The sequence below is a fragment of the Leptinotarsa decemlineata genome, unplaced genomic scaffold, assembly GCF_025532065.1.
Source record: "Leptinotarsa decemlineata unplaced genomic scaffold, Ldec_3_MD MMD2_tig00000505_RagTag_RagTag, whole genome shotgun sequence".
Taxonomy (NCBI): domain Eukaryota; kingdom Metazoa; phylum Arthropoda; class Insecta; order Coleoptera; family Chrysomelidae; genus Leptinotarsa; species Leptinotarsa decemlineata.
Window position 1 is genome coordinate 6872215 of NW_027412549.1, and position 27308 is coordinate 6899522.

The 27308-nt window shown below is 34.9% G+C and overlaps 1 protein-coding gene and 2 long non-coding RNA genes across 4 annotated transcripts in view; all 3 read right to left on the reverse strand.

Moving 5' to 3' along the window:
• Positions 1-2512: 2512 nt before the first annotated feature.
• Positions 2513-27308, reverse strand: part of LOC111509068 (lipase 1) — a 39198-nt gene continuing 14402 nt past the window's right edge. The window contains exons 2-7 of one of the 2 annotated variants that reach the window (XM_074173829.1): positions 25345-25528; positions 25069-25183; positions 23631-23874; positions 20764-20910; positions 5674-5901; positions 2513-3169 (exon numbers count right to left, since the gene is read on the reverse strand). In XM_074173829.1, coding sequence (XP_074029930.1) covers positions 2993-3169; positions 5674-5901; positions 20764-20910; positions 23631-23874; positions 25069-25183; positions 25345-25528 — 1095 coding nt within the window. In that variant the 3' untranslated portion in view covers positions 2513-2992. The remainder of the gene's footprint in view (positions 3170-5673; positions 5902-20763; positions 20911-23630; positions 23875-25068; positions 25184-25344; positions 25529-27308) is intronic. The other variant, XM_074173830.1, reaches the window with a different exon arrangement.
• On the reverse strand, positions 10898-20293 carry LOC141481745 (uncharacterized). The gene is made up of 2 exons (XR_012465144.1): positions 19372-20293; positions 10898-11074 (listed from the first exon to the last, which is right to left on the reverse strand). It is a non-coding gene; the product is annotated as an uncharacterized lncRNA (long non-coding RNA).
• Positions 11294-11569, reverse strand: LOC141481744 (uncharacterized). Its single transcript, XR_012465143.1, has 2 exons — positions 11466-11569; positions 11294-11407 (listed from the first exon to the last, which is right to left on the reverse strand). It is a non-coding gene; the product is annotated as an uncharacterized lncRNA (long non-coding RNA).

The window sequence follows — 27308 nt, forward strand, 5'->3', positions numbered from 1 at the left end:
ATTGAACTCAGTGGAAAGTCCTCTTTCATAAACTTTTTGCCTCAATTAACCTGATAGAAAAAAGTTCGAAGGACTTTAATCGGGTGATTGGCGTGGCCAACAGAACCAGGATTTTTTTGAGACCACCAAAGGCAATTTTAAGAACGCATAGTAACTCAATCTGTTAAAATGTTGTACAAACAGAAAAAACTCCTTTTTCTACTTGAAACCGAAAAGAAAACTATAAACAGTTATCAAAATCATATTCTTCCAGACGAAGTATTTATAAACTCGGATTTATGAGCCCGAAATTTATTTTAAAATGAAAATTTCCCAACACTTTTCCGTTTATAATCGGTTTTTATGATATGTGCGATACTGGTTTGTTCACATTGAAAAATATTCAAATAATCATAGAATTGGGCAACTTTTCATTGTATCTACTTGCATTTTCAAAACGATTTTCTACGGAACCACTTTGCTAAAATTTTGTTATCATTCTAAACACCGCACTGAATTGGATGTTGCCCATTGAAAATATTACCATCCCACTGGGATGATTTGTATTTGATGTATAGCTTTCGCTAACTATTCAGACTTTCCAATACTTCTGCTGCAATAATGAAAATTGACATTGCTCAAGAAAATTTGAATATAAACTGAATTGAGATTTTTTATAAATGTGCTATCTATCAAAAATGTATGAATTTTTCCTAGATAGAAATTTGGTATCCGGTTAAATATTTTGAAAGAGATACTTTTTTCAAATGCCTTTTTTCTTAGTTCTACTAAAGAATTACAATTTTAATCTTTCTTTGACAAAATATCAACTTTGTCAGGTACTGACTAATGGTCTAAGTCGAAGCACATACCAACTCCAAAATCCATTTATATGGATTCCCATATGTTGCCAACTTTAACGGTGATACTGTATATAAATGACGCACACAAAAAATGTACTCAGGACCCACGGACAAATTTCAGATTGGTAAGGTGACAATCAATGATTCAAATAAAAAACTAAAATATAAGACGGTGGATATCAAGTAAATTTGAGTCGGTATTGCTATGCCATAGGATAGTGGTGTCGTCAGCGAAACATGTGAATTTACCACTTATGTCAACATGGACAGATTCATTGACATAAATGAGAAACAACACCGGTCCCAAAACGGAACCTTGTGGAACCCCACTGCAAGTGAAACGTTCCTCTGATGAAATTCCATCTAATAGAACATTCTGCCGCCGATGAGAAGGGTATGTCTCAAACCCAAGTAATGCAGATCCTCCAAATCCGTAAACGTCTAGCTTGCGAAAAAGTAGCATGTGGTCTGCACAATCGAAGGCCTTGGTTAGGTCACAAAACATGACCCCCGCAAAGTCTCTTTCATTAAGATTGAAGTACAGGTGTTCCAGGAGTGAAAATACAGCGTCTTGTGTACGTTTTGAAGACTGAAAGCCAAACTGGAATAAATTTATTATATTTTTTTTTTCGAGGAAGGATATTACTCGAAGGATATTACTCGTTTTTTCACCAGTTTTCTATAAATTTAGACAAGACGGGTAGCAAAGCAATTGGCCGAAAATTAGCTGGGTTGTCAAGATCACCTCGTTTATGTAGAGCAATGATTGTGGCAATTTTCAGACACGATGGGAACATACCTTTGGAGAATGAGAAATGTATTGCCTCCGCCAACGCACTCAAAGCCCTTTTATTTCATAGATATCCGGTGTGTGCGAAGGTATGAAGAAGATGGTAGAAGGTACTGCAATATTCTTCAAGTATGACATCGGGTCGCTTTTCACAATGATTTTATCAGCCAGTTTAGTTGCCACAGAACAATAAAATGAGTTCACTTCATCTGACTTAGGAGTTGGCTTTTTTGACTCGGTCATATGCTTTCCTCTCAATCCATTGATAATATTCCATGTTTCTTTTTGTTTATTCTTGGAGTGTTCAATTCTGTTGAAGGCATACATATTTTTGACATTTTTTATTACTTTTCTATATATATTCTTATAATAATCAGCTACAGCTGATTAACGGAAAAACATTTTATAAACTTATTAAAATAGTTCATGATATCAGTATTATCGATATTTCCATGTTTTCGAATGTGATGCAGTGTTCGCATATTTTTTGCAAGCAAGTTTCATTCTTGAATGATAAACATAGTAATTTTTCTCAGTGTGCGAAGAATGATTTCACTCAACATATAATTTCAAAGCTACTAAAATTTGCCCCCTCAACATCATAGGTGCCGACTTTACTTTCTCTTCTGTGTAGTATTCTGTGGTGTGGTGCTTACGCGCTGTTTGAAGTAGGATATTTGTCTCTCTTCCTCTATTCATAGATATCAGTCTACAATTTTCGATTTACAAACTTTTGAAGGCATCTGAAAACCTTTTACCACACTTATCATTGATTTAGTTACACTCATATGATAATACAGTAAATAAACTAATAGGATAATTGTTGTTTCAAAACTGATTTTTCTTCGAAAGGAAACTAGGAAAATGAAACTAAAATAGGTTTGATGAACACATTTTGTATTGAATTAGTTCAGAAATGTAGAATCCTTATATAAATCTTGACACTTTCACTTGACACTTTATATCAATGGCAGTGAACTCATTTTTGAATACGAGAACACGTTAATGATCTTTGTAGGCCATCTTATGAATTATAATATTGTTATATTATATTATTGCCAGTGAAATGATTTTTGAATGCCAGCGCGCGTATGAAGTGTGAGTAGTTGTGAATAGGTCCTCAGTAAAAATAGTTGTTTAAGTTTTCAGTACATGATTTTGTGGGAACATCTGAAAGTACTTCTCACCACGATTGTGAGTGGTTCAAAATGATCACAGATCACAATTCATGGTTGAACTAGCATAAACTAAGGGACCAATATTTCTAGTTGATATTGGTATCAGCGCGAATAATGTCGAAGTAATAAATATAAGGACTGAGCATGTCTTCAGTCTTGAACATTTTTCGCCATAGCAAACTTCAAGGTGAACATTTGCCTGAATCGATCTCCTTAATTTTATTGAACATATATTTATACAAGTATTTTGGAAGATCTTTGGCAATCAGAAAATCGAGATGACTCCACTTTCTGAATGGAACGACATCATACCCACATCGGAGAGATGGTTGAATTTCGGAATAGATTTGTTTGCCGTTCTGTAACAAAAAATACATGAGAAAATTATGTTTGTAACCCTAAAAACTGAAAAACAAAACTTTTCATAATGGAATTTACATGGATTTAGGGTTTGATCAGAACAGACAGAATTGTACAAAAGAGACAAAAGAAAATAACCATGATGGATCTTTTTTTGGATTAAATTCTCATTTGAATTGAGTTTTGGTAGTTCAAAAATTGCAACATGGTAATTTTGAACTGGCTAGTTTCATTTCTTGTTGATTTTACATGCATACAAATTGGAGCCTAATCGACTATCTCCATTAACTTTTTTTGTCGTTATGACCTCTTTCACTGCAGACAAAACCTATTTGTTTCTCTCTTTGTTTCTCTTGCATGAAATTAGAGGTTACCTCACCAAAAAAATCATTGATTTTCGAAAAGTAAGGCTTGTTAGAGATAGCAAATGATCTTATTTGAATTGAAGGGGTTATATTCTTTAGGAGTGATTAATTTTTGGGAAAGAAAGTTTTTGGCTGTCTACTACTCCATCTTGATACAAAAAAAAGAAGGATGAGGGAGTCTTCCAAAGAAAGGAAGGAAGTAACTCTATACATGGACGTGAAGATCATGCAAAGAAATAATTTTCAGACACAAACTGGAAGAAAGTCCTCCTGAAACAGCTACTTTCATATACACACTGAATTATACGAAAGAAAAAATTCTTTCGGAACAAATACTTCTATATGAACACTGAATTATACAGAAGATACTTTTCTCTACTCAGTTTGTATTTCAAACATTCGTTGTGGAATAAAAATCAGATATCATTCACATGAGTTCTACTTTAAATGAATGGTAACAAATTGCACTTACATAGAACACTGCCATCCTCACTGGTATACACCGATGTTTCGCCTTAAGACACTTGCCCTAAGGCTCTTCAGTATCAAATTGGATAACATTATAGAAAATACACACACTTCATTCATGAATTACGATTTTTTAATGTCACGGAATAAGCTTGATCTGCTTAAGTCATCGATGACATCGTAATGACATTCATTCACCTATTTGATTCAATCCCAGCCAAGAGAAATTTTATTTGAATTGAAGGGGTTATATTTTTTAGGAGTGATTAATTTTTGGGAAAGAAAGTTTTTGGCTTTCTACTACTCCATCTTGATACAAAAAAAAGGAGGATGAGAGAATCTTCCAAAGAAAGGAAGGAAGTAACTCTATACATGGAAGTGTAGATCATGCAAAGAAGTAACTTTCAGACACAAACTGAAAGAAAGTCCTTCTGAAACACCTACTATCATATAAATATTGAATTATACGAAAGAAAAATTCTTTCCAAACAAATACTTCTATATGAACACTGAATTATACAGAAGATACTTTTCTCTACTCAGTTTGTATTTCAAACATTCGTTGTGGAATCAAAATCAGATATCATTCACATGAGTTCTACTTTAAATGAATGGTAACAAATTGCACTTACATAGAACACTGCCCTCCTCATTGGTATACACCGATGTTTCGCCTTAAGACACTTGCCCTAAAGCTCTTCAGTACCAAATTGGATAACATTATAGAAAATACACACACTTCATTCATGAATTACGATTTTTTAATGTCACAAGTAGCTGTTTCAGGAGGACTTTCTTTCAGTTCGTGTCTGAAAGTTACTTCTTTGCATGATCTATACATCCATGTATAGAGTTACTTCCTTCCTTTCTTTGGAAGACTCCCTCATCCTTCTTTTTTTGTATCAAGATGGAGTAGTAGAAAGCCAAAAACTTTCTTTCCCAAAGATTAATCACTCCTAAAAAATATAACCCCTTCAATTCAAATAAGATTCCTCTTGGCTTGGATTAAATCAAATAGGTGAATGAATGTCATTACGATGTCATCGATGACATAAGCAGATCAAGCTTATCCCGTGACATTAGAAAATCGTAATTCATGAATGAAGTGTGTGTATTTTCTATAATATTATCCAATTTGGTACTGAAGAGCCTTGGGGCAAGTGTCTTAAGGCGAAACATGGATGTATACCAGTGAGGATGGCAGTGTTCTATGTAAGTGCAACTTGTTACCATTCATTTAAATTAGAACTCATGTGAATGATATCTGATTTTTATTCCACAACGAATGTTTGAAATACAAACTGAGTAGAAGAAAGTATCTTCTATAATTCAGTGTTCATATAGAAGTATTTGTTTCGAAAGATTTTTTTCTTTCGTATAATTCAATATTTATATGGAAGTAGCTGTTTCAGGAGGACTTTTTCCAGTTTGTGTCTGAAAGTTACTTCTTTGCATGATCTACACATCCATGTATAGAGTTACTTCCTTTCTTTCTTTGGAAGACTCCCTCATCCTTCTTTTTTTTGTATCAAGATGGAGTAGCAGAAAGCCAAAAAATGTCTTTCCCAAAAAACAAATGATCTTGTAAAACATTTATTTTGTATCTTGATTCTGAATATTCCTACAGATACCGTTTGACTATATGGAGATGTTAATACTGAAAATTTTACCGTTTCTGTGGCAAGCCAATCATTCGCACCCAAGAATATTGACATCGGTACTGGAATTTGTGTCAAATTATATGTAGGTGGATAGGGTTGTCCATATACTTCCATGTTTCCCTCAATATCATAATCATAGTTACGGAATTCACCAGTTAAATAAAACTGGTAGTAGTGTGTATAGAGTTCCACTCCAACTGTATCCAGCATTTGGGTCATGGCTTGTGGGAAATTCAACTGAAAATAAATGTAGTCTGTTTATTTTGTGATGTATTCATTACGAATTTTCAAGATATAATTATTTTCCTTTCTACGAAAGACGTTGCTGATGGAAATATTTAACATTCAACAACCTCACTTACCTAATGCACAATCAGTTTGTTTTGGAAAAAATAATTTCATTATAGAATGTCTGTAGGGATATGGGAATACGCCATATTGGGCTTTCATCGATTGTATGATGGTGTAGATTGATGTGATTCATTTCATTATACTTTATTTTTCTTCTAGTAGGTTGTCTCGTTATTATCTTCAACACCAATTGTGCAACCTCTCACAGTGGCTAAGACCAAACATATGATTTCAAAACTTATCCCATTTTGTTCCAGCTAGTTGTTTCTTTTGTTCGCAGTTATAACAACGTCTCCTTCAATTTTTGATGCACGTTGTTTTTTCATAACTAATACTGTGTCCAACATTTTTTGCAATCAAATTTGTATATACAATATTTTCTGTGAGTGGAAGAACTTGAGGTAGAAAAAGTTGAAAGATTCAAGTTCACACTTGTTAATATGAATTTTGTGACCCAAATCCATTTGTTCACATCAATTACAGACATTTATCACTTTTGCTTGTTTCATTATCTTCTAGCCTACACTCACTTTGACTGAACATATTATCATTGAAATCTTATATTATTATTTCACTTCAATGCATTCAAAATCAAAATTGGACTTCTTGACTTACTGGAAAGAGGTCTCCTTAGTTAATTTTATTTGATTATATCATAACTCTTCTTTCTCTTGTTTTCTGTTCGTTTCTTGTTTCCCTTCTGTATCGTATTCGATACAGCTGCTTCGGTTCACATTTTGTTCTTTTCTTTTCATTTATTTCTTAAAAGTCATCATAGTCAATTATAAAATTGCTACAATTTAAGCAGGGTAACGGAATCCTGAAGAGTCTCCTAAAGAGAGGTTTCATACTTTCCATCTAAGATAATGTAGTCAACTATAGTTTCAAAAAGGTTTTTCAAGTATCAATTCAATGAAAAGCTGAACTTTTTCACACTTGGTTTCTCTAGTTTTCAATTAACAAAATTATTTTATAATTACTAAATGAAAATTCATGTGACAAAAATATAATATTATTATAAATGGCAAGCCCATGCTGAATCTTCAGGGGATCATTTCATATTTCTTGAAAATATATGATTTTCTTAGTCCCGAAGTAAAAAATGAGGTGGAGCCTTATGTCGTTAGTTTTAGGTGGTATACATCAAATATGTGATGCAATTGGCCGATACTTGATGAAAATCCACAACGTTTTCAAGAAACATTTTTTTGTGAGATTTTTACTACACAGTTTTACAAAAATGCAACACGTGTTTCGCTTTACCATAGCTTATTCAGGCGTGTCTATACCAACTAACATTTACATATTCAATGGTTTATATATATATATATATATGTATATATATATATATATATATATATATATATATATATATATATATATATATATATAATCTATATTCAGTAACGGGAAGTTATTCAATCCTATTTGGTCATTCAAATATATTTATTCCTAAACAATTTGAAAGATTGAGTTTCAAACTTTTGGCTTCTGAATGCAACACGTCATTTTAGGACCAAAATGTATGTTTATTTGCTTTTACTTAATTTGTTTTACAAAGAAAAGTGCAGCATGAGTTGATAATATCGATATGTTGTATTATTACGCATATATTTAGCATTATTTCACGATAATATTGATGTCATGATGTTTACGCGAAATAGCTATTTGTGGAGGCTTTGAAAGATGCCTATTCAGCAGCTTTCAGCCTACGAAATGTTACTCAAGGATTCATGAAAACAGGCATATATCCCTTAAATTCCAACATATTTTCTGACGATGCGTTCCTTGCATCATATGTGACCGACAGCTTCATAAAAAATATGAAACGAGGAAAGAGAGAAGAAAAATAAACTTCGAAGAGTTGGTGTTGAGAAAATGTCAACAAAACAAAATATAAAAAAATTAAGTTCCAAAGCACATGATGAGTCCAGTGATTCCAGCGCTTACATATATTTGCACGATGATTCCTCATTAACAAGCTCAGAAGATGAAATTAATCTATTGAAACTGAAAAACAAAAAGATTATTTCACACAAGATAAAAATTATTGTATTGTGTGTAATGGAGATTATTTTACGAGCAAAGTAGAATGGTATCAGCGCAAGATTTGTGATGATTGGGCACATGAGTCTTGTGGCATTAAAGGTGTTACAAATTTCTTTTGCCAAAAATGTTTTCAGTTAATCATTCATAAGGAGATTGATTTATTTTATTAAGATGATCAAGAATATTGTAAGATTGTGATTTGAAACTGATGAATAACTGTGATTCTAATAGAAATAAGCAATGTTCAAGTTTGATTAGGTTTTTATAAGAGATAAATAGTTTATTAAGAGATTGTTATTGCTGAAATACTGTTTTTTTTTCGTGAAAAGGCGCCTTGTGGTATTACAAGGTTTCTAGTTAATTAATTATTTCATAATGAAATTGAAAATATATACATTATATTGCTTAAGATTGTTGGAAGATTGTGATTTAAGACTGAAAAATAACTGATTTTCACAGAAATAAGCAATTTTACAGTTTGATAATATTTATATAACGGATAAATAGTTTATTTAGTAATTTTCCCTAGTTTTTTGGATCGAAAGACCAACTCCACATTTATAAATCATCTATAAGCAGAAGAACATGCATTTAATCACGACTATAACGTTTTAGGTATAGAAGAGAAAAGTTTGAAACTCAATCTTCTAGAATGTCTAGAAGAAGAATATAAAGCATTGAATATGTAGATTTTGGTGAGTATAAACACGTCTGAAAAAGCTACTGTATAGCGACACACGTGTTGCGTTTTTGTAAAAATGTGTAGTGAAAATCTCACAATAAAATGTTTCTTGAATATATATATATATATATATATATATATATATATATATATATATATATATATATATATATATATATATATATATATATATATATATATATATATATATATATATATATATACGTGAAACGACAACCCAAGTGAGGGTCATAATTTTTCAAAAGTTCTTGTGCGGCTTTTGTACCCTATAGGGCTTACGCGGAAATAGTTATTTCATATCAAAAACGGTCGTATAGTTGAACATTCCGCACACATTAGTAAGTTTGAGTACGGGTGAACAAAAATTAACCATACGAGAATGCATAATCTTGAACCATGATTCTAGGGTGAGGGATTCATCTTCCATTATCGTTCTATAGACTCACGAATTCATACAGTGTGACCCATTTAAGATGGAAGCACCCTTATAAAACTTACATTTTTCAACCGATTGGAATGTTTTTTTTGTTAGGTAGATATTCAAAAAGTCTATTAGGACACCAAATATCATGAATAAATCTCAATTTCCAGGGCCAACTAATCTTATTTTTCAAGGTCAAAAATCTAAAAAAATTACTAGCGATTTTTTTAGAAAAACTCTGACTACACCACTGGATTTGTGACATTTTCAAATGGGTAACATGTAAATTACGTTGAAATGCGTCAATCAATAAAAAAGTTATAAAGGAATGAAATTTGAAAAATATGCCGTTTAATCAACCCACCAATTCATGTTCAGGAATTTTATGAAAATTCTGAATACACCACTGGGTTCAGGATGTCTTGAAATATCACTGGTCACAGTTTCATCGAAATCTGTTCAGTAATAAAAAAGTTATACGGGAATGAAATTTGAAAAATATGTTGTAAAATGAAATTTTAACAACGTTCTTACTACACCACTGTTGATTATTGAAAAAAATATTGGGGTGATTATTGCAATTATAATTGCAATTGCAATTATAACATCTGAAAATCATGATGGTGAAAATAGTCTATAGGTATTTCTCGAAGTGGAGTGGATACATAAACAAATACAATCAGGAGAGAACTCCTGGTTAATCTTCATGAAAACAATTTCAACAATATAAGACAAGTCTAATGTACTCCCAATAGAAATTATAACGAAAAAAATATGCAATGGATAATAATTATTATCATTCCAGTAGGTAACATCAGCTGTGATTTCTTCCTTTTGTTGAATAGCAAAAAATGAGATTTGCAATTTTAACTGCCTGTTATTCAGAATGCATTAATGAAATAAACAAGTTAGCTGTGACTTACAGTTTCTCATCTATTTATTTGCGCATGAATTGTCATTTTGTTAAATTGTCATTTTGTTACGCACCATTAGTGAACTGAATAATTTGTGTTTCAAAATAAAAACAGATAATGGCTCAATTGTCAATTCAAGAAAAAATCGAAATTATACGTCTTTCCGGTGATGATTACCGGAGTGAAAGAGAAGTAACTAGAATATTCAATGAAAGACACCCAAATCGTCCAGCCATAAGTAACAGCACGGTACATAAAATAAACCAAGTTTTCAATCGGACTGGAGCAGTAACCACATATATTTTAAAGAACAATATACGAAGAAGGAACGAAAATAACCAGACTATATTAGAAAACTTCAGAAATAATCCAAATAGTAGTTTGAGGGATGCCAGCTTAGATTTAAACTTACCTAGGGAGAATGTTAGGCGATGTCTGAAGAAAAATAAATTGAGGCCATTTAAACCAAAGTTTTTACATACTCTGGAACTAGGTGATCAAGAAAAACGATTGGAATTCTGCTTATGGGCCCAGGGCGAGTATCTTAATGACAGGCAATTTTTAAAGAAAATTTTATTTAGTGATGAAGCTAGTTTCACAACAAATGGAGTGGTTTCATCACAAAATATTCGCTATTGGGCCACTGAAAATCCTAACTGGGTGATAAACTGTAAAAGGCAGTATTCAGAAAAAGTGAACGTTTGGTGTGGAATACTGAATGAAAGGATAATTGGACCATCCTTTTTCGACGGCAACATGAATGGCGCAATTCTCCTACAATTTTTAAGGAATGAATTTTCGGACGCAATAGATGAACTTCCCCTTGCAGAAACAAGAAATTTATATTTTCAGTTAGATGGTTGTTCCATACATAATGCGGGAATTGTGAAGAGTTGGCTGAATCAAAATTACCCTAATCGTTGGATAGGAAGGGGGAGTACATTAATTGGATGGCCACCAAGATCGCCTGACCTTGTAACGGTCTAAATTTACTTGTAAATATTGTAGATATTGTTCGTTTATTTACTATGGAATCGACAGAATTGTCATTTATTGATGACGAACTTTTCGTCACAGCTAGGGACACATCTGGTTTGTCAGTGTGCCCGACCTACATTTTCAAAGAAGTTGTTACGTTTCAATTTAGCACTAGATCAAACTGCTCTTATGTGACCTTTCAAAACCACTACCTTACCTTTTAAGATCTTTATTCAGAGGATATTAACAATGTAATTCAGTTACAAGTTCATTTTATTCATTTAACATCATAGTAATGGGAATCTTCCGTTCCATAGAAAACCATACCTGAAATGTATAAGAATAAATGTATGCTCCCTGACTAACTGCTTTGACCAGTACTTACGCATTCTCCTATTGCCAATCGACGTTGGAGATCCGAAATTCCTCGCTAGGTTGAAATAGTTGTTATTGTTGGTTTCTCAGTTTTCTTCACCTATCATTTTTTTTCAGCCGTTGTCTGCCGTATTCCCTATACCTTTCCGAGAATATTTCTTGCATAGATTGTTATTCATCACTTCCAGAAGGTTTACTGACATATTAGAGCCATATCGCCTGAAAAACAATATTAGTTACCTCTGGGTTTCTGAATACTGTTTGATATTTTCGGTAAATATTCTGCATAATATGAATGCTCTAATATTTGTACTGAAAGGGAAGGTTATGGCGACTTACCTTATATGTTTCTATTCCATCGCATGAATAAGGATTGGTAAATAGTTGAAAATAGGTTGGAACAATATATTTTGTAAATATTCGTAAACAAGGTTAAGAGACAGCTGTTGGTTGACATCTGCCGAACTTTCGTAGTGTCGTTCCGTCGACTTACACCGAACTAGTTCTACAGTTGTTCACGGGTGAGGGATTGATCGGTTACTCAAGTTGTCAAGGGTTGTTTTAGGGTTGCATTGCTTTGAGAAGGAGTTTTGATGGGTCATGGACTTGTTGATGATGTATCAAGTGGCTGTGGAGGAATTGTTAGATTTATGATGTTGTGCACAGCGCCCCCTTGGTGCTTGTAGTGTAGATTGGATGCACTGTGGCAACAACTGGTTAGCTGTCAGATGTGGCATTCTCTTAGTATTTGGAAGTTAGCCTTCGGTGAGCTTGGTTCGGAGTTCAAAGGGTATCATCAGACTGATTGTAGGATATATTTGGTTGTATTTGTGCCATCCTTCACGGGGATTATTCCTACAAGTCAGGATTGTATAGTGGAAGACTGATTGGTCATTTTGGTGTGGATATTTGCAGTCGGAAACTTAAGCTCTTTTGAGGATTTGTGGTGGATACCGAACTCGTGCCAGGTGGAAGGATTTCCGAAATTAGGTATGTCTGAATCACTGTCGCATCTCTCATGTGATCTTAGCTATGATATCACTTCTTCAATTCTACAACCTTCGTTTCTCGTCTTTAGATTCATAAGAAACAGAAGGCCCTCAGTCACTCATCAAGTCCCAGCAGGACTTCCGTGCAGAACACCGCACACGAAGAATCGTATAGAAAACCCCTTGGCCAGGGTAAGAATTTTACCATTAAATGTGTTTTAAATGATTTTAGTAATTTCTGGTTCCATCGTTATATCTCAACTGAATATTAGTATTGAAGAGAGGTTTCAACACTCATTCAATTTTCTTGATTTTTACGGATCATATGGTTATACAGGGCACCCAAAAATATACTCTTGTTATCTTGCTACTTTGCTTGATGAAAATATACCAGGGGTATTGATTAGTCAAATAGTCCTATTGAATGGGGGTTGAATCTCACCTTGTTTCATCTGATTCTGATTGAGAATTTTCTTCCGTAGGGTTTTTCTTCCTGCTTTTTCTTCCTGCTTTTTCTTCCTGTTTTTCTTCCTGCTTTTTCTTCCTGTTTTTCTTCCTGCTTTTTCTTCCTGTTTTTCTTCCTGTTTTTCTTCCTGTTTTTCTTCCTGTTTTTCTTCCTGCTTTTCTTCCTGCTTTTTTTTTTTGTCTTCGTCAAGGGTTCCTGTTTTCCTTTATTTTCTTTCTGGATCTTATTTGGTGATCCATTACTGGTCCAGCTTGTCGTGCCCTACAGGGTGATCTATCTTGGTGGTGCTACAGGGTGATCCATCTCCGCCGTACTACAGGGTGATCCATCTCAGCAGTACTACAGGGTGATCCACTTCCGCCATACTACAGGGTAGCCTAACACCATATACCGGGTGGCCCAAAAGGAGCACGCAAGTTATAATTGATTTAATTGAATATTTGTGATATACTGAGATATTTGAATAATTGTTGCCCTTATGTTTATTGATACCTGTTGATATAGTGTTTGTTTATCGTTTATTGATTAAGAGTTTGTTATTGATACCTGATTGACATAGATATTTGTGAAACGGAAATTGAGGTATATTCTTCCTTTCACGATTGCTGATTGACACCGATGCGCCTACGCCTGAGCTCACGCGACGCAAACGAGTTTGTCTTACCATCCGATACTAGTATTTACGATTTCACCTACTCAATTTTCGTGGTAGTTTTACTCGACGTATTGTAGTTTTTTTTGAGCGTCGTTACTACCGTAATTTATGGCTGATTGAATTCGTGGTTAGATACACCGCGCTCTTGTATGGACATTTGAACATCGCGTAGTAGTGTGAATATTGCATTGTTGTCTTAGAAGCGTTGTTGGTTAATCCATGTAAGTTAGGATTACTGAATAAATCATATTGGGGATTTTTATCTTTTATTTCCAATATTAATTGGTAAGTTATTGATATTGTGAGTTACTTAGGGTATCTGGAGGATTAAATTTACCTGGCGCCCATTAAGATCTATTTGAAATTTGCTAAGTTGTTTAACCCACTCCCATCTCCACTGTTTAGCTTAGCCGCGGATACCCATCTGTCTTATTTGTTACCGACAGATGATTTAGTCCCCTCTTGTGGTTTGTGAGGTGACATTTTGGCGCCCAACGTGGGGCGCCAAAATGTCACCTCACATGTCACAGAAAAACAGGAAGAAAAAGCAAGTCTGCGTATTGGCAAGTTCCTGTGGCGGAAAAGTCGAGACCGTATACAGCGTTTACCGTTCCTGGGCGTGGTTTGTTCCAATTTAAAAGGATGCCGTTCGGATTACATAATTCACCAGCAACGTGGCAGAGGTTGATCGATACCGTCCTAGGACCTGAACTAGAACCACACGTCTTCGTCTATTTGGATGATGTAGTGATCGTTACCCAAACTCTGGAGAAACATCTGACAATTCTTGATGAAGTTTTCCGCAGATTGAGAGAAGCAAATCTCACTGTTAGCTTCGAAAAGTGTCAATTTTGTAGGCCAGAAATGAAGTATTTGGGATACGTTGTAGATAGAAATGGATTGCATGTCGACCCCGATAAAGTCAAGGCTATGTTGCAGCTTCCTAGACCAGAATCGGTAAAAGATGTCAGGAGACTGGTGGGTACTTTTTCCTGGTACAGGAGATTCATACCTGAGTTTGCATCCATCGTTTCTCCACTCACATCGCTGCTGAAAAAGGGTAGAAAGTTTGATTGGACCGAAACTTGCGATATCGCTTTTCAGAAGATGAAGGAACGTCTTATATCAGCACCAGTCTTGAGCTGTCCGGATTATTCCCTCCCATTTGTTCTGCAAACAGACGCCTCGGCATTTGGAATTGGCGCTGTTCTCACTCAGACTCGCGAGGATGAGGACGTAGTAATTTGCTATTTGAGTAGATCATTGACGAAACAAGAGCGCAATTTTTCTACTACAGAAAGGGAATGCTTGGCCGTGCTGTGGGCGATTGAAAAACTGCGACCTTATTTAGAAGCTATTCCGTTCACCGTAATAACCGATCACTATTCCTTGGTCTGGTTACAGAATTTGAAAGATCCATCAGGACGACTGGCAAGATGGGCAGTCCGCATGCAGCAATATGACTTCAAAATTGTTCACAGGAAAGGGAAGGATCACATCGTTCCTGACACCCTTTCTCGATCGGTCCCAGTCATTGATGCCATCAACCAGCAGATGAAAGAAGAGATTTTGGACAAGTGGTACCTGCGCGTGAAAGATCGAGTGAGTTTACAACCCGAAAAATACCCCAATTGGAGATTCTCTCAGGGATCACTCTACAAGTACGTCAAACCGTGTTACGTGGAATTAGAAGACCAAACCGACGTTTGGAAGTTAGTTGTACCAAAAGCGGATCGGAAGAAAATTCTTATTGAAGCTCATGCAGACCCGACCTCAGGACATCAAGGAATATTCAAAACCTACCATCGTATCAGGGAAAGGCATTATTGGCCAAAGATGAAATCTGACGTGTCGAAGTTTGTTCGAAATTGTTCCACTTGTTCCGCCTATAAACCCGACCTCAGAGGACCAAATGGACTAATGACTCCACAACCGAAAGTGACCCGGCCATGGGAAATGATCGCCAGTGATATCATGGGACCCTTACCTAGATCTACAAAAGGCAATAAATTTATCTTAGTCGTAACAGATTACTTCAGCAAGTTTTCATTAGTCTTTCCGCTAAGATCGTCAACAGCAGAAATCATCATAAGGAAGATCGAAGAGGAAGTTTTTCTGGTATATGGAGTTCCCCGAATTCTTTTGTGCGATAATGGGCCGCAATACCGATCTCGACAGATGAGAAAACTCGTGGAAGAATATAAGGTGAAAATTAGGTATAATGCCCATTATCATCCTCAGGCAAACCCGACTGAACGAGTGAACAGAACATTGAAGTCAATGTTGGCTATGTATGTGTCCGATAATCACAGGACCTGGGATTTCAACTTACCCAAGCTATCATGCGCCTTGAGAACGGCTCGACATGAGACGACTAACCACACTCCATATTTCGTGAATTTCGGCCGCTCAATGGTTTTGTGCGGAGAGGAGATCTCTCGGAGGAAAAATCTATTGGTTGATAGTGAACCTGCTGAAGATTCGAGGCCTGAAGGATTTAGAAAACTCTTTGAGGAGATAAGGAAAAGGTTAGATGTGGCTGCTCGAAAGAATGAAAAAACTTATAACCTTCGAAGAAGGAGTGAAGAATTTTGGCCAAATCAACCCGTTTGGAGGAAGAATTTTGTGGTATCGGAGGCGGACAAATATTTTAGTGCTAAGCTAGCGCCAAGATTTGTCGGGCCTTTTTATATTAAAAAAAGGGTATCCCCGTGGACATATGAATTAAGAGATGAAGACGGTAATTATAAGGGAATATGGAATGCGAAAGACCTAAAGTCAGCTAGCGCTGATGAAAATTTACGCTAGTAAATTTTCTTGAGGCAAGGGGGGAATTGTAACGGTCTAAATTTACTTGTAAATATTGTAGATATTGTTCGTTTATTTACTATGGAATCGACAGAATTGTCATTTATTGATGACGAACTTTTCGTCACAGCTAGGGACACATCTGGTTTGTCAGTGTGCCCGACCTACATTTTCAAAGAAGTTGTTACGTTTCAATTTAGCACTAGATCAAACTGCTCTTATGTGACCTTTCAAAACCACTACCTTACCTTTTAAGATCTTTATTCAGAGGATATTAACAATGTAATTCAGTTACAAGTTCATTTTATTCATTTAACATCATAGTAATGGGAATCTTCCGTTCCATAGAAAACCATACCTGAAATGTATAAGAATAAATGTATGCTCCCTGACTAACTGCTTTGACCAGTACTTACGCATTCTCCTATTGCCAATCGACGTTGGAGATCCGAAATTCCTCGCTAGGTTGAAATAGTTGTTATTGTTGGTTTCTCAGTTTTCTTCACCTATCATTTTTTTTCAGCCGTTGTCTGCCGTATTCCCTATACCTTTCCGAGAATATTTCTTGCATAGATTGTTATTCATCACTTCCAGAAGGTTTACTGACATATTAGAGCCATATCGCCTGAAAAACAATATTAGTTACCTCTGGGTTTCTGAATACTGTTTGATATTTTCGGTAAATATTCTGCATAATATGAATGCTCTAATATTTGTACTGAAAGGGAAGGTTATGGCGACTTACCTTATATGTTTCTATTCCATCGCATGAATAAGGATTGGTAAATAGTTGAAAATAGGTTGGAACAATATATTTTGTAAATATTCGTAAACAAGGTTAAGAGACAGCTGTTGGTTGACATCTGCCGAACTTTCGTAGTGTCGTTCCGTCGACTTACACCGAACTAGTTCTACAGTTGTTCACGGGTGAGGGATTGATCGGTTACTCAAGTTGTCAAGGGTTGTTTTAGGGTTGCATTGCTTTGAGAAGGAGTTTTGATGGGTCATGGACTTGTTGATGATGTATCAAGTGGCTGTGGAGGAATTGTTAGATTTATGATGTTGTGCACAGCGCCCCCTTGGTGCTTGTAGTGTAGATTGGATGCACTGTGGCAACAACTGGTTAGCTGTCAGATGTGGCATTCTCTTAGTATTTGGAAGTTAGCCTTCGGTGAGCTTGGTTCGGAGTTCAAAGGGTATCATCAGACTGATTGTAGGATATATTTGGTTGTATTTGTGCCATCCTTCACGGGGATTATTCCTACAAGTCAGGATTGTATAGTGGAAGACTGATTGGTCATTTTGGTGTGGATATTTGCAGTCGGAAACTTAAGCTCTTTTGAGGATTTGTGGTGGATACCGAACTCGTGCCAGGTGGAAGGATTTCCGAAATTAGGTATGTCTGAATCACTGTCGCATCTCTCATGTGATCTTAGCTATGATATCACTTCTTCAATTCTACAACCTTCGTTTCTCGTCTCTAGATTCATAAGAAACAGAAGGCCCTCAGTCACTCATCAAGTCCCAGCAGGACTTCCGTGCAGAACACCGCACACGAAGAATCGTATAGAAAACCCCTTGGCCAGGGTAAGAATTTTACCATTAAATGTGTTTTAAATGATTTTAGTAATTTCTGGTTCCATCGTTATATCTCAACTGAATATTAGTATTGAAGAGAGGTTTCAACACTCATTCAATTTTCTTGATTTTTACGGATCATATGGTTATACAGGGCACCCAAAAATATACTCTTGTTATCTTGCTACTTTGCTTGATGAAAATATACCAGGGGTATTGATTAGTCAAATAGTCCTATTGAATGGGGGTTGAATCTCACCTTGTTTCATCTGATTCTGATTGAGAATTTTCTTCCGTAGGGTTTTTCTTCCTGCTTTTTCTTCCTGCTTTTTCTTCCTGTTTTTCTTCCTGCTTTTTCTTCCTGTTTTTCTTCCTGCTTTTTCTTCCTGTTTTTCTTCCTGTTTTTCTTCCTGTTTTTCTTCCTGTTTTTCTTCCTGCTTTTCTTCCTGCTTTTTTTTTTTGTCTTCGTCAAGGGTTCCTGTTTTCCTTTATTTTCTTTCTGGATCTTATTTGGTGATCCATTACTGGTCCAGCTTGTCGTGCCCTACAGGGTGATCTATCTTGGTGGTGCTACAGGGTGATCCATCTCCGCCGTACTACAGGGTGATCCATCTCAGCAGTACTACAGGGTGATCCACTTCCGCCATACTACAGGGTAGCCTAACACCATATACCGGGGCCCAAAAGGAGCACGCAAGTTATAATTGATTTAATTGAATATTTGTGATATACTGAGATATTTGAATAATTGTTGCCCTTATGTTTATTGATACCTGTTGATATAGTGTTTGTTTATCGTTTATTGATTAAGAGTTTGTTATTGATACCTGATTGACATAGATATTTGTGAAACGGAAATTGAGGTATATTCTTCCTTTCACGATTGCTGATTGACACCGATGCGCCTACGCCTGAGCTCACGCGACGCAAACGAGTTTGTCTTACCATCCGATACTAGTATTTACGATTTCACCTACTCAATTTTCGTGGTAGTTTTACTCGACGTATTGTAGTTTTTTTTGAGCGTCGTTACTACCGTAATTTATGGCTGATTGAATTCGTGGTTAGATACACCGCGCTCTTGTATGGACATTTGAACATCGCGTAGTAGTGTGAATATTGCATTGTTGTCTTAGAAGCGTTGTTGGTTAATCCATGTAAGTTAGGATTACTGAATAAATCATATTGGGGATTTTTATCTTTTATTTCCAATATTAATTGGTAAGTTATTGATATTGTGAGTTACTTAGGGTATCTGGAGGATTAAATTTACCTGGCGCCCATTAAGATCTATTTGAAATTTGCTAAGTTGTTTAACCCACTCCCATCTCCACTGTTTAGCTTAGCCGCGGATACCCATCTGTCTTATTTGTTACCGACAGATGATTTAGTCCCCTCTTGTGGTTTGTGAGGTGACAACCTTACTTCACTCGATTTTTTCCTTTGGGGTTATGTTACACAAAAGGTTTACAAATCACGACCAAGGAATCGAGTGGAACTGTGCACCAGAATTCAGCAAGCTTGCGATGCAATTACTCCACAACAATTGAGGAATACTTTAAAAAATATTCGTAAGCGATATGATAAATGCATTGAATTGGATGGAAGTTTGGTGGAGGCCACCAGAATATGAATTGCACTCATTTATTTTTCAATTCGGTATCTTCTTGGTTTCTATTTTTACATTGATTGTGAATAAAAGATTGTTTTTCGCTAGTTTGTAGCAATTAGCAAAATGTACTTACAGTTAGTTTTTTGTAGATTCATTTGAAATTATTGACACTAAAGTTTGTTGTGATAAACTGATTGATTGATATGGTTCGACATACATTATGAAAGGAAATTGATTCTCCCATAAACGTTTCATGAATTTTATTCGAATAAATAATATTTTGTTGAATATTGCCCCTAATCCAGTGGTGTAGTAAGAACGTTGCTAAAATTCCATTGAACAACATATTTTTCAAATTTTATTCCTTTATAAATTTTTCATTACCGAACAGATTTCGATGAAACTGTGATCAGTAATATTTCAAGACATTCTGAATCCAGTGGAGTATACAGAATTTTCATAAAATTCCTGAACATGAATTGGTGGGTTGATTAAACGGCATATTTTTCAAATTTCATTCCTTTATAACTTTTTTATTGATTGACGCATTTCAACGTAATTTACATGTTACCCATTTGAAAATGTCACAAATCCAGTGGTGTAGTCAGAGTTTTTCTAAAAAAATCGCTAGTAATTTTTTTAGATTTTTGACCTTGAAAAATAAGATTAGTTGGCCCTGGAAATTGAGATTTATTCATGATATTTGGTGTCCTAATAGACTTTTTGAATATCTACCCAACAAAAAAAACATTCCAATCGGTTGAAAAATGTAAGTTTTATAAGGGTGCTTCCATCTTAAATGGGTCACACTGTATATTTAAAAAAAATAAATAATCTTCTTTGATATAGAAAAAATATTTCACAAAATTTGTTCAGGTATTCATCATCTTTTAATTTAGAGGTCAGTTTTTCGAAAATAAATTTTTCTTTTCTCGTGTCCAATTTTTTTATGGAACGGCGTTTGGCTAGCACAGATATACCAGTTGTAATGATTATCTAGATTTATTGAAGCCATACAAGACCTTTCGATAAAGTACCCTCATTGGGTTATTTTTTTCACTTTTCGAAGATTTCAACATTTGTCAGCATAAGATTACATACATTTTCGGAAGGAACCATATAATGGGCTTGCGGTCTATTAATGTTATATAACTAACTCAAAACTTTTTCGAAAAATATAAACTGAGTATTCATACTTACAGGATCAATTTGTTCAAAATCGTCTCCAAATATTATATTCAGGAAGAACTGAATGAAATATATTCCTTGTTTATTCGTCAAAAAAGGTTTCAGAAGCACTGAATAACCTGGCAATATTTCACCATGCCAGAGGGAGTATACTAATCTCTAAAAAGTATTGAAACAAATTTACTTGAGTTCCTCATAAAGTAATCATGCAAAGATATTACTCAAACGTAAAGATCAACAAAATTTAAATTGAAAATGCCGCCTGCTGTTTTATTATAGATATGAAGAGAAAATAAATTTTATTTGGGATCAATTAACTGCTTGTAAATTGTTAGGATTTATTTTATGATCACGCATAAGAATGACCCTAAGGGAACATAGTTTCTGTTGCATAAAATATTATGACTGATATACATTTTCGGGGTGCTGATTTTGGATCTGAAGTAAAATTTTTCGTACCAGCATAGGTTTTTAAGATATAAGAAAAACGTGATTTTTCAGATGAAATATTTTAATTAGTTCCACAATTATCTGAAAAACTAGCAATTTTTATCAAAATATTTCTTTTCATAGGATGGAACCGTGTCCCTATCTTCATTCAGATCATCAAGATTTTCAGGCAAATGGTCCAAATGGTTGTGTAGGAAGTGTACCTTGATATTCATATCTGGAAGTGCGACAATATCTTCTCAACGTGTTCAGCATAGCTTTATTTGTTCACCAGTAAAAGTTGTGCAATCCAAACGATATAATTCTAGTCTTTTTTTTTTAATCAGTCATATAACTATCAAAGTTTCCGTCTTTTCCATCCTTATTTTTAGTGGACCATCGAAAATTCCGGCTGTCAATTTCTTTGTACTCATATTACGAAAATTTTGGAGATTCATCTAAAACAATCACCATCCTTACTTAGAGCTTTGACAAATTGTTTCATGAGGCCTAGTTTGATATGCAGAAGCGGCAGTATCATACGATTCCTAGGTACATTCAGTTTCCTCGAAACTTTAACTTGCCTGGAAGGCTAGTCTCTTCGAACCCAGTGCCGAGACTCAGCTCTGCTGTTCCACAGACAAACTAAACTAGGATATTTTGAAGAGCATCCTTGTTGTCCGAGCAGGAAATTCACCATAGATCTTCACATAGTAGCCACTTATGTTCGTGGTATTTTCCTCATAATAGAAGGGACAGTCGAAGTTGAAGAAGCTTCAGTTGAATGTGCTATCGGTAAATAACACACATTTCAGGCTACGTTTAGAGGAATCAATAAATAAACGACATTTATTCGGGTCATATTTGTCTATCCCCATCACTTTTTAAAAAACCCGGAATATATGAACAATAAACAAAGTCATCAACTTCCGGAAATAATGCAAGTGAATCTCTTTCTGTTTATGCCGATAGTAAGGAATTATTGTTTCTTGGGAAGCTAAAATATCCGATGCTTTCTCAGAAAGGTTCCTGACCAATGCGTTGATTCCTTCCTGGTTGAAGGGCCCAGGAGAAATATGGGTTCCACTTTCATCAATTGAAATATTTTATATCAACTACCCAAAAATAAAAAACGTTCTGATTGTTTGGGGGATCCCGCCAGATCATTGGTGTTCAATACTTGAAATTGGGTCTTTTCTTATTCGCCCATTATTTCAAAGACTCCACGCATGTTTTACATACCATTTTAGGCACCCATTACTTGTCACGGGTGTTCATAGGAAATCCAAAGTGATCAAGATATACGCAATTCACGAACTTCGTCACACTTAGTCTACAATTTCTGAATGTATATTTACCACAAATGTTACAGAAATAGTTGAGATCATTTTTACTGATATTGCAGACATGGTAACAAAAATTGAATTTGTAAAAGAGTTTCCCGGTTTTATGAAAGTTGAGTGCAACGAGTACACAAATATGATCGAAAGCGGTATCTCAAAAACTAAAGCTGTTGGAGAAAAAAGGGAGGGTAGATTTGAAATTACGCGCAACAAAAAACAATTGTAATAATGACTGATATAGAAGAAATTGTATCTTGTAATAATTTTGTGAAAAACGGCAATTGCAATTTGCAATTGTATTTGTCAAAATGGTCTTAGAAATTGAAAAAAAGTTTTTCTTCACTCCAAATGTTGGGATGGAATAGAGTTGTAGAATATGTTATACCGTGTTCAGCTCAGATGATCTATAACCGAGCAGATTGCAATACCACAATTCCGGATGTAAACAGTGTAATTTTGATTATAGGTAATAAAAATACCAAGAAAAAAAACGCATAAAAAATTATTTCCTAATCGACAAAAAATTATTAATCAATATAATATCAGGAATCCAACATAACACATTATCATAAAAAATACTTTCAAGTGACAAGAAAATAAGGTGATTTCTGATGTAACTTTTTTTTTCTCTTACATCTTGCAACATATCCCTTTCAATTTTCTTCTCCTCATTATCTCTTCACTTTTTTCATTCGGATTTTCTATTGTTGAAAACATTGTTTCGAATAATTTTTTGGCAGCATATTCATAGAAATTCTGAAGTATCACACCTGTTTTCTGCCAAAGCTATCATCACTTTAGTGAATATAAAAAAGTCAAACATAGATATATCTGGTGAGTTGGGTATATGTACTAATATAGGGATCCCATGCTTGACCAAAAATGACTTGACGTAGGCTGCACCATTGTTCTGAAGCATTCATCCCCAAACAATTGTAAGAGGAAATAGGTCTCTGTTGTGAATTTACCGAGTTTCACTAAACATTTCAGATTGACTCAATTAAAAGTCCCATTATTTTCTAGGCACACCTCGTATTAACAAACTTTGATGTCCAATCTGGTGAGAAAAAATTTGTTGGTATTCAGATGATGTCACTTAATACTTACTCTCGCAAAGGGCCAGAAATATCGCGATAATTTCAAAATAGATTTCACATCTTTGTAATTGATGACTGGAGCCAAAGTTATGATTCCTTTGACATATCTCTTGGCTTCTTCTGGATATGTCGACGAATAAATAAAAAAACCAGTTGCTCCCATGGAATATCCTATGTATATAGATTGTCGATTTGTTATTTCATTCACCATTCTCACTGTTGATCTCACGTCATAAACACCTAAATGGTTTATACTGGAACGACAAGATATACTTATTAGTATCTGTGAAAATTGTGATCTATTGAATGGTCAGTAAAGTCACAAAAACTTATGTTGACCTTGAGAACTTTTTTTTATAAACAAACAAAATCAATAATGATTATTCTGATAATCTAATAGTGTTACTGGAAATTTCACAGTTATTCCACTTAATACCAGTTTTAATATTTTTAATTATTGGTCATTGGGGTGTAGAGCCCTATGAATATATTGTCTAATGAAATGAGTAAATTTTTCAATAATATTCTCCTCGAAATACTGTCAACCATTCCGATGACTACAGCTTCTGCATTTTCCTGATTTGAAGGATGAATATATCTCGATTCTCAGAGATCCTCTTCATAATGATCATTTTCAAAGTGATTCGTGGTACTGAATATTCAGAGAGATTTTGTGAGATTTTGCTTCACTACATATCATAATTTCTTATTCAAACAAAAATATGTACTGAAAATATTGAGCATATACAGTATGGAAATCTGAAGTGATATCTGACAGCAAAGGAGGCGAATGAACTTATTTTGGAAAATGACATGATATTATTCATGAGGTATTGAAAGAGCACATTTAGAGAATCACAGATAAATATATATTTTATGTATGTTTTCTAAAGTTTTTGAGATTATTTTATATGATCGAATACAAGTAGAACGTACAGTTACGAATCTAGTCATTATCACTCAAATTATTTCCGTAACAATGGCCAAGATGATGTAATATATATGAATTTTTCAAAATAATTTGATAACATTGAGCATGATGTTTTGGTTATTCGAATACTTTCTGTCAGCCAATGCTAACATGTAAAAAACAATTCGTGTCCTATAACGGTTATAAATCTAGAACATATTTTACTTTTTCAGGTGTGCCTCTGGGCTCAAATCTAGGTCCAGTTTTGTTTTCATCATTCATAAATTATGTGGAAGTTTAGCTTGAGAGCAGTTATGTTTTGCTGATGACGTAGGTGATTACGTAAATCTTCAATCTAAATTATAATTTATTGATGCTTATTGGAAAGAAGGTTTTTTTAGCTGGAAAACTATACTTTTGTGGTCTAGCCTTGAATTTTTTCATCATGATGAGATAAGAAAGGAAAATTCCATGAATGATCAGATGAACCTTTATTCTTAGGCACTGAAGCCGCAAGAAATTATGAATGAAAACTCACTTGAACTTCCAGAAATTCGAATCAGTTGGTTTCAATATGATATGGTTTTTGCTGTACCATGAACCTCTATAGTTCAGCATCCAAACGTCATAGCCTAGATCACCCAATAAACGAGCTGAAATGAAAAATCAAATATTTATAGTTCATAGCAAAAAAATTTGAAATTGCTGTACAAAGTACAATAACAATATTTTGAAATTTATCGTTTCATTCATTTCTAGTTTTTGTTTGATGATAAAAATTGTTGAAATGTTTGAGTGAACATTTTGTACTTACCCAATGAAATGTTTCCTCTGTTAACCCATCCAAGTGCACTCATAGCTATGCCATGAACTATAATGATAGGCGTTTCTTGGGTAATTTTGGAAAATGATCTTTCCACCAAAATCCGGTAACCATCTTCAGTAATGAGGTAATGTTCTTCAGCGGAGAACCCAGGCCAACTTCGAATGATTTCACTCTTAGACAAAATTAGGATTATTTCCGAAATGTATTACCTGTTTCAATTATTTTATTTAAAAAACCAATGTATAAAGTATCTAACGTGCTAAGAATCGCACGTTAAAAGTTAGGACCTCGTTAATCGTCTCAAGACTTCTGAGAGTTGTCATTTGTAGGAGGGATGACAGCTGGTTAACGCAAACACAGAGTTTTATAGATTTTTCTACAGAATACGAAAAAACATTTCTCTCAAATGTTCCAACCAGAAAGTATGTAAACATGGAACAATTAATTGGTGACTTCTTTTTCCATAAATATGATGTTTTATCATTATCAGATGTTCGACTTGATGGATTTGTTTTTTTTTTATGACGGAAGTATAAATCAGTATCAGTATAAATTCAAACAAATACGTATCTGATGACATTGACTTTTTTCCTCATCGTAATTTTTGATACTTTCGATAACCAGCACACAAGAATGGTTGATCTTGAACTTCATCATCAGAGCGGTGAACGATGTTGTAAATTTGAATGGAGATCAAGGCCAAGAATGAGACTTAATTAACCTTTATTAGAATTGTTTTGGGACAAACTATTGTTTAAGATTTTTTTAGGAAAGCTTTTGAATGATTATATTTTCGTTGTTAATTGAATGCCTATTTAATACGAGTATAAGTGGAAAGAAATTCTTTGTATACGTTCTTTCTTTTCGGGAAAGTTTTACGGAGCTAAGATACTCATAAATCATACAAAATTTTGAAAGCGTAATTCGAAAAATCACGAAACAATCTATAAATGAAACATAAAAAAATATTTGAAATACATATTCACATGATAATAATGAAAGGATATGTTGCTTCTGTATAACGAAGAAGTTCCAAACTGAGATATTTAATAATTTCATTACTTCGGATTTCCATTGTCGAATAATATTTTAAATGATTTGAAATCCCTAAAGGAACCAATACGATAAACCGCTTCGCCGGTTTATCGGAAAATGGCCGTTTGGCGGGAGGTGGCCATTTTTCGCTTGATTATGGGTTTCCATATGTTGCATATCTCTACGCTAGCTTGGCTGAATATATTGTTGGACAACATGTATGCGGCTTCTTTGAATTTCCTCTTAAACCAGTGTTCCTCCCTGATCTCAGCTTGGGACCACACGATGTTATGTTGATGGTTCAAACATGCTCTGCTATTCCAGATTTGCTGGTTTCCTCTCGCTGTGTATGTTTATTGTTCTCAACAATGTGAACTTCCATTGGCCTCTTGGTTTCTCCGATATAAGCTTTTCCGCAATCACAGGGTATCCGGTAAATGCAGTTCTTGGAATCGCAGGTCGCGTTAGGTGGCCTGGTTTTCGTTAGGTTGCTACGGATAGTGTTTTCAGATCTGAATAAGGTTCTGATGTTGTATCCGTAGTAACGTCACGAAAACCAGGCCACCTAACGCGAACTACGATTGCAAGAATTCCATTTACCGGATACCCAGTGCGGAAAATCCTATATAGGAGAAACTAAGAGGCCATTGAAAGTGCGCATTGCCGAGCGCAAGAAACCCACACAGCGAAGTGAAACCAGCAAATCAGGAATGGCAGATCCTGTTTGGACACACCAACATAACATTAAGTGGTCCCAAGGTGGGATAATACACTGGTTTAGGAGGAAATTCACAGAAGCCTAGAGATACGCAACATATGGAACTCATAATCAGGCGGAAATTGGCCAACTCCCGCCAAACGGTCATCTCCCACAAAACCGGTGAAGCGAAAAGAGGAAAGAGGAGATGAGTCGAAGT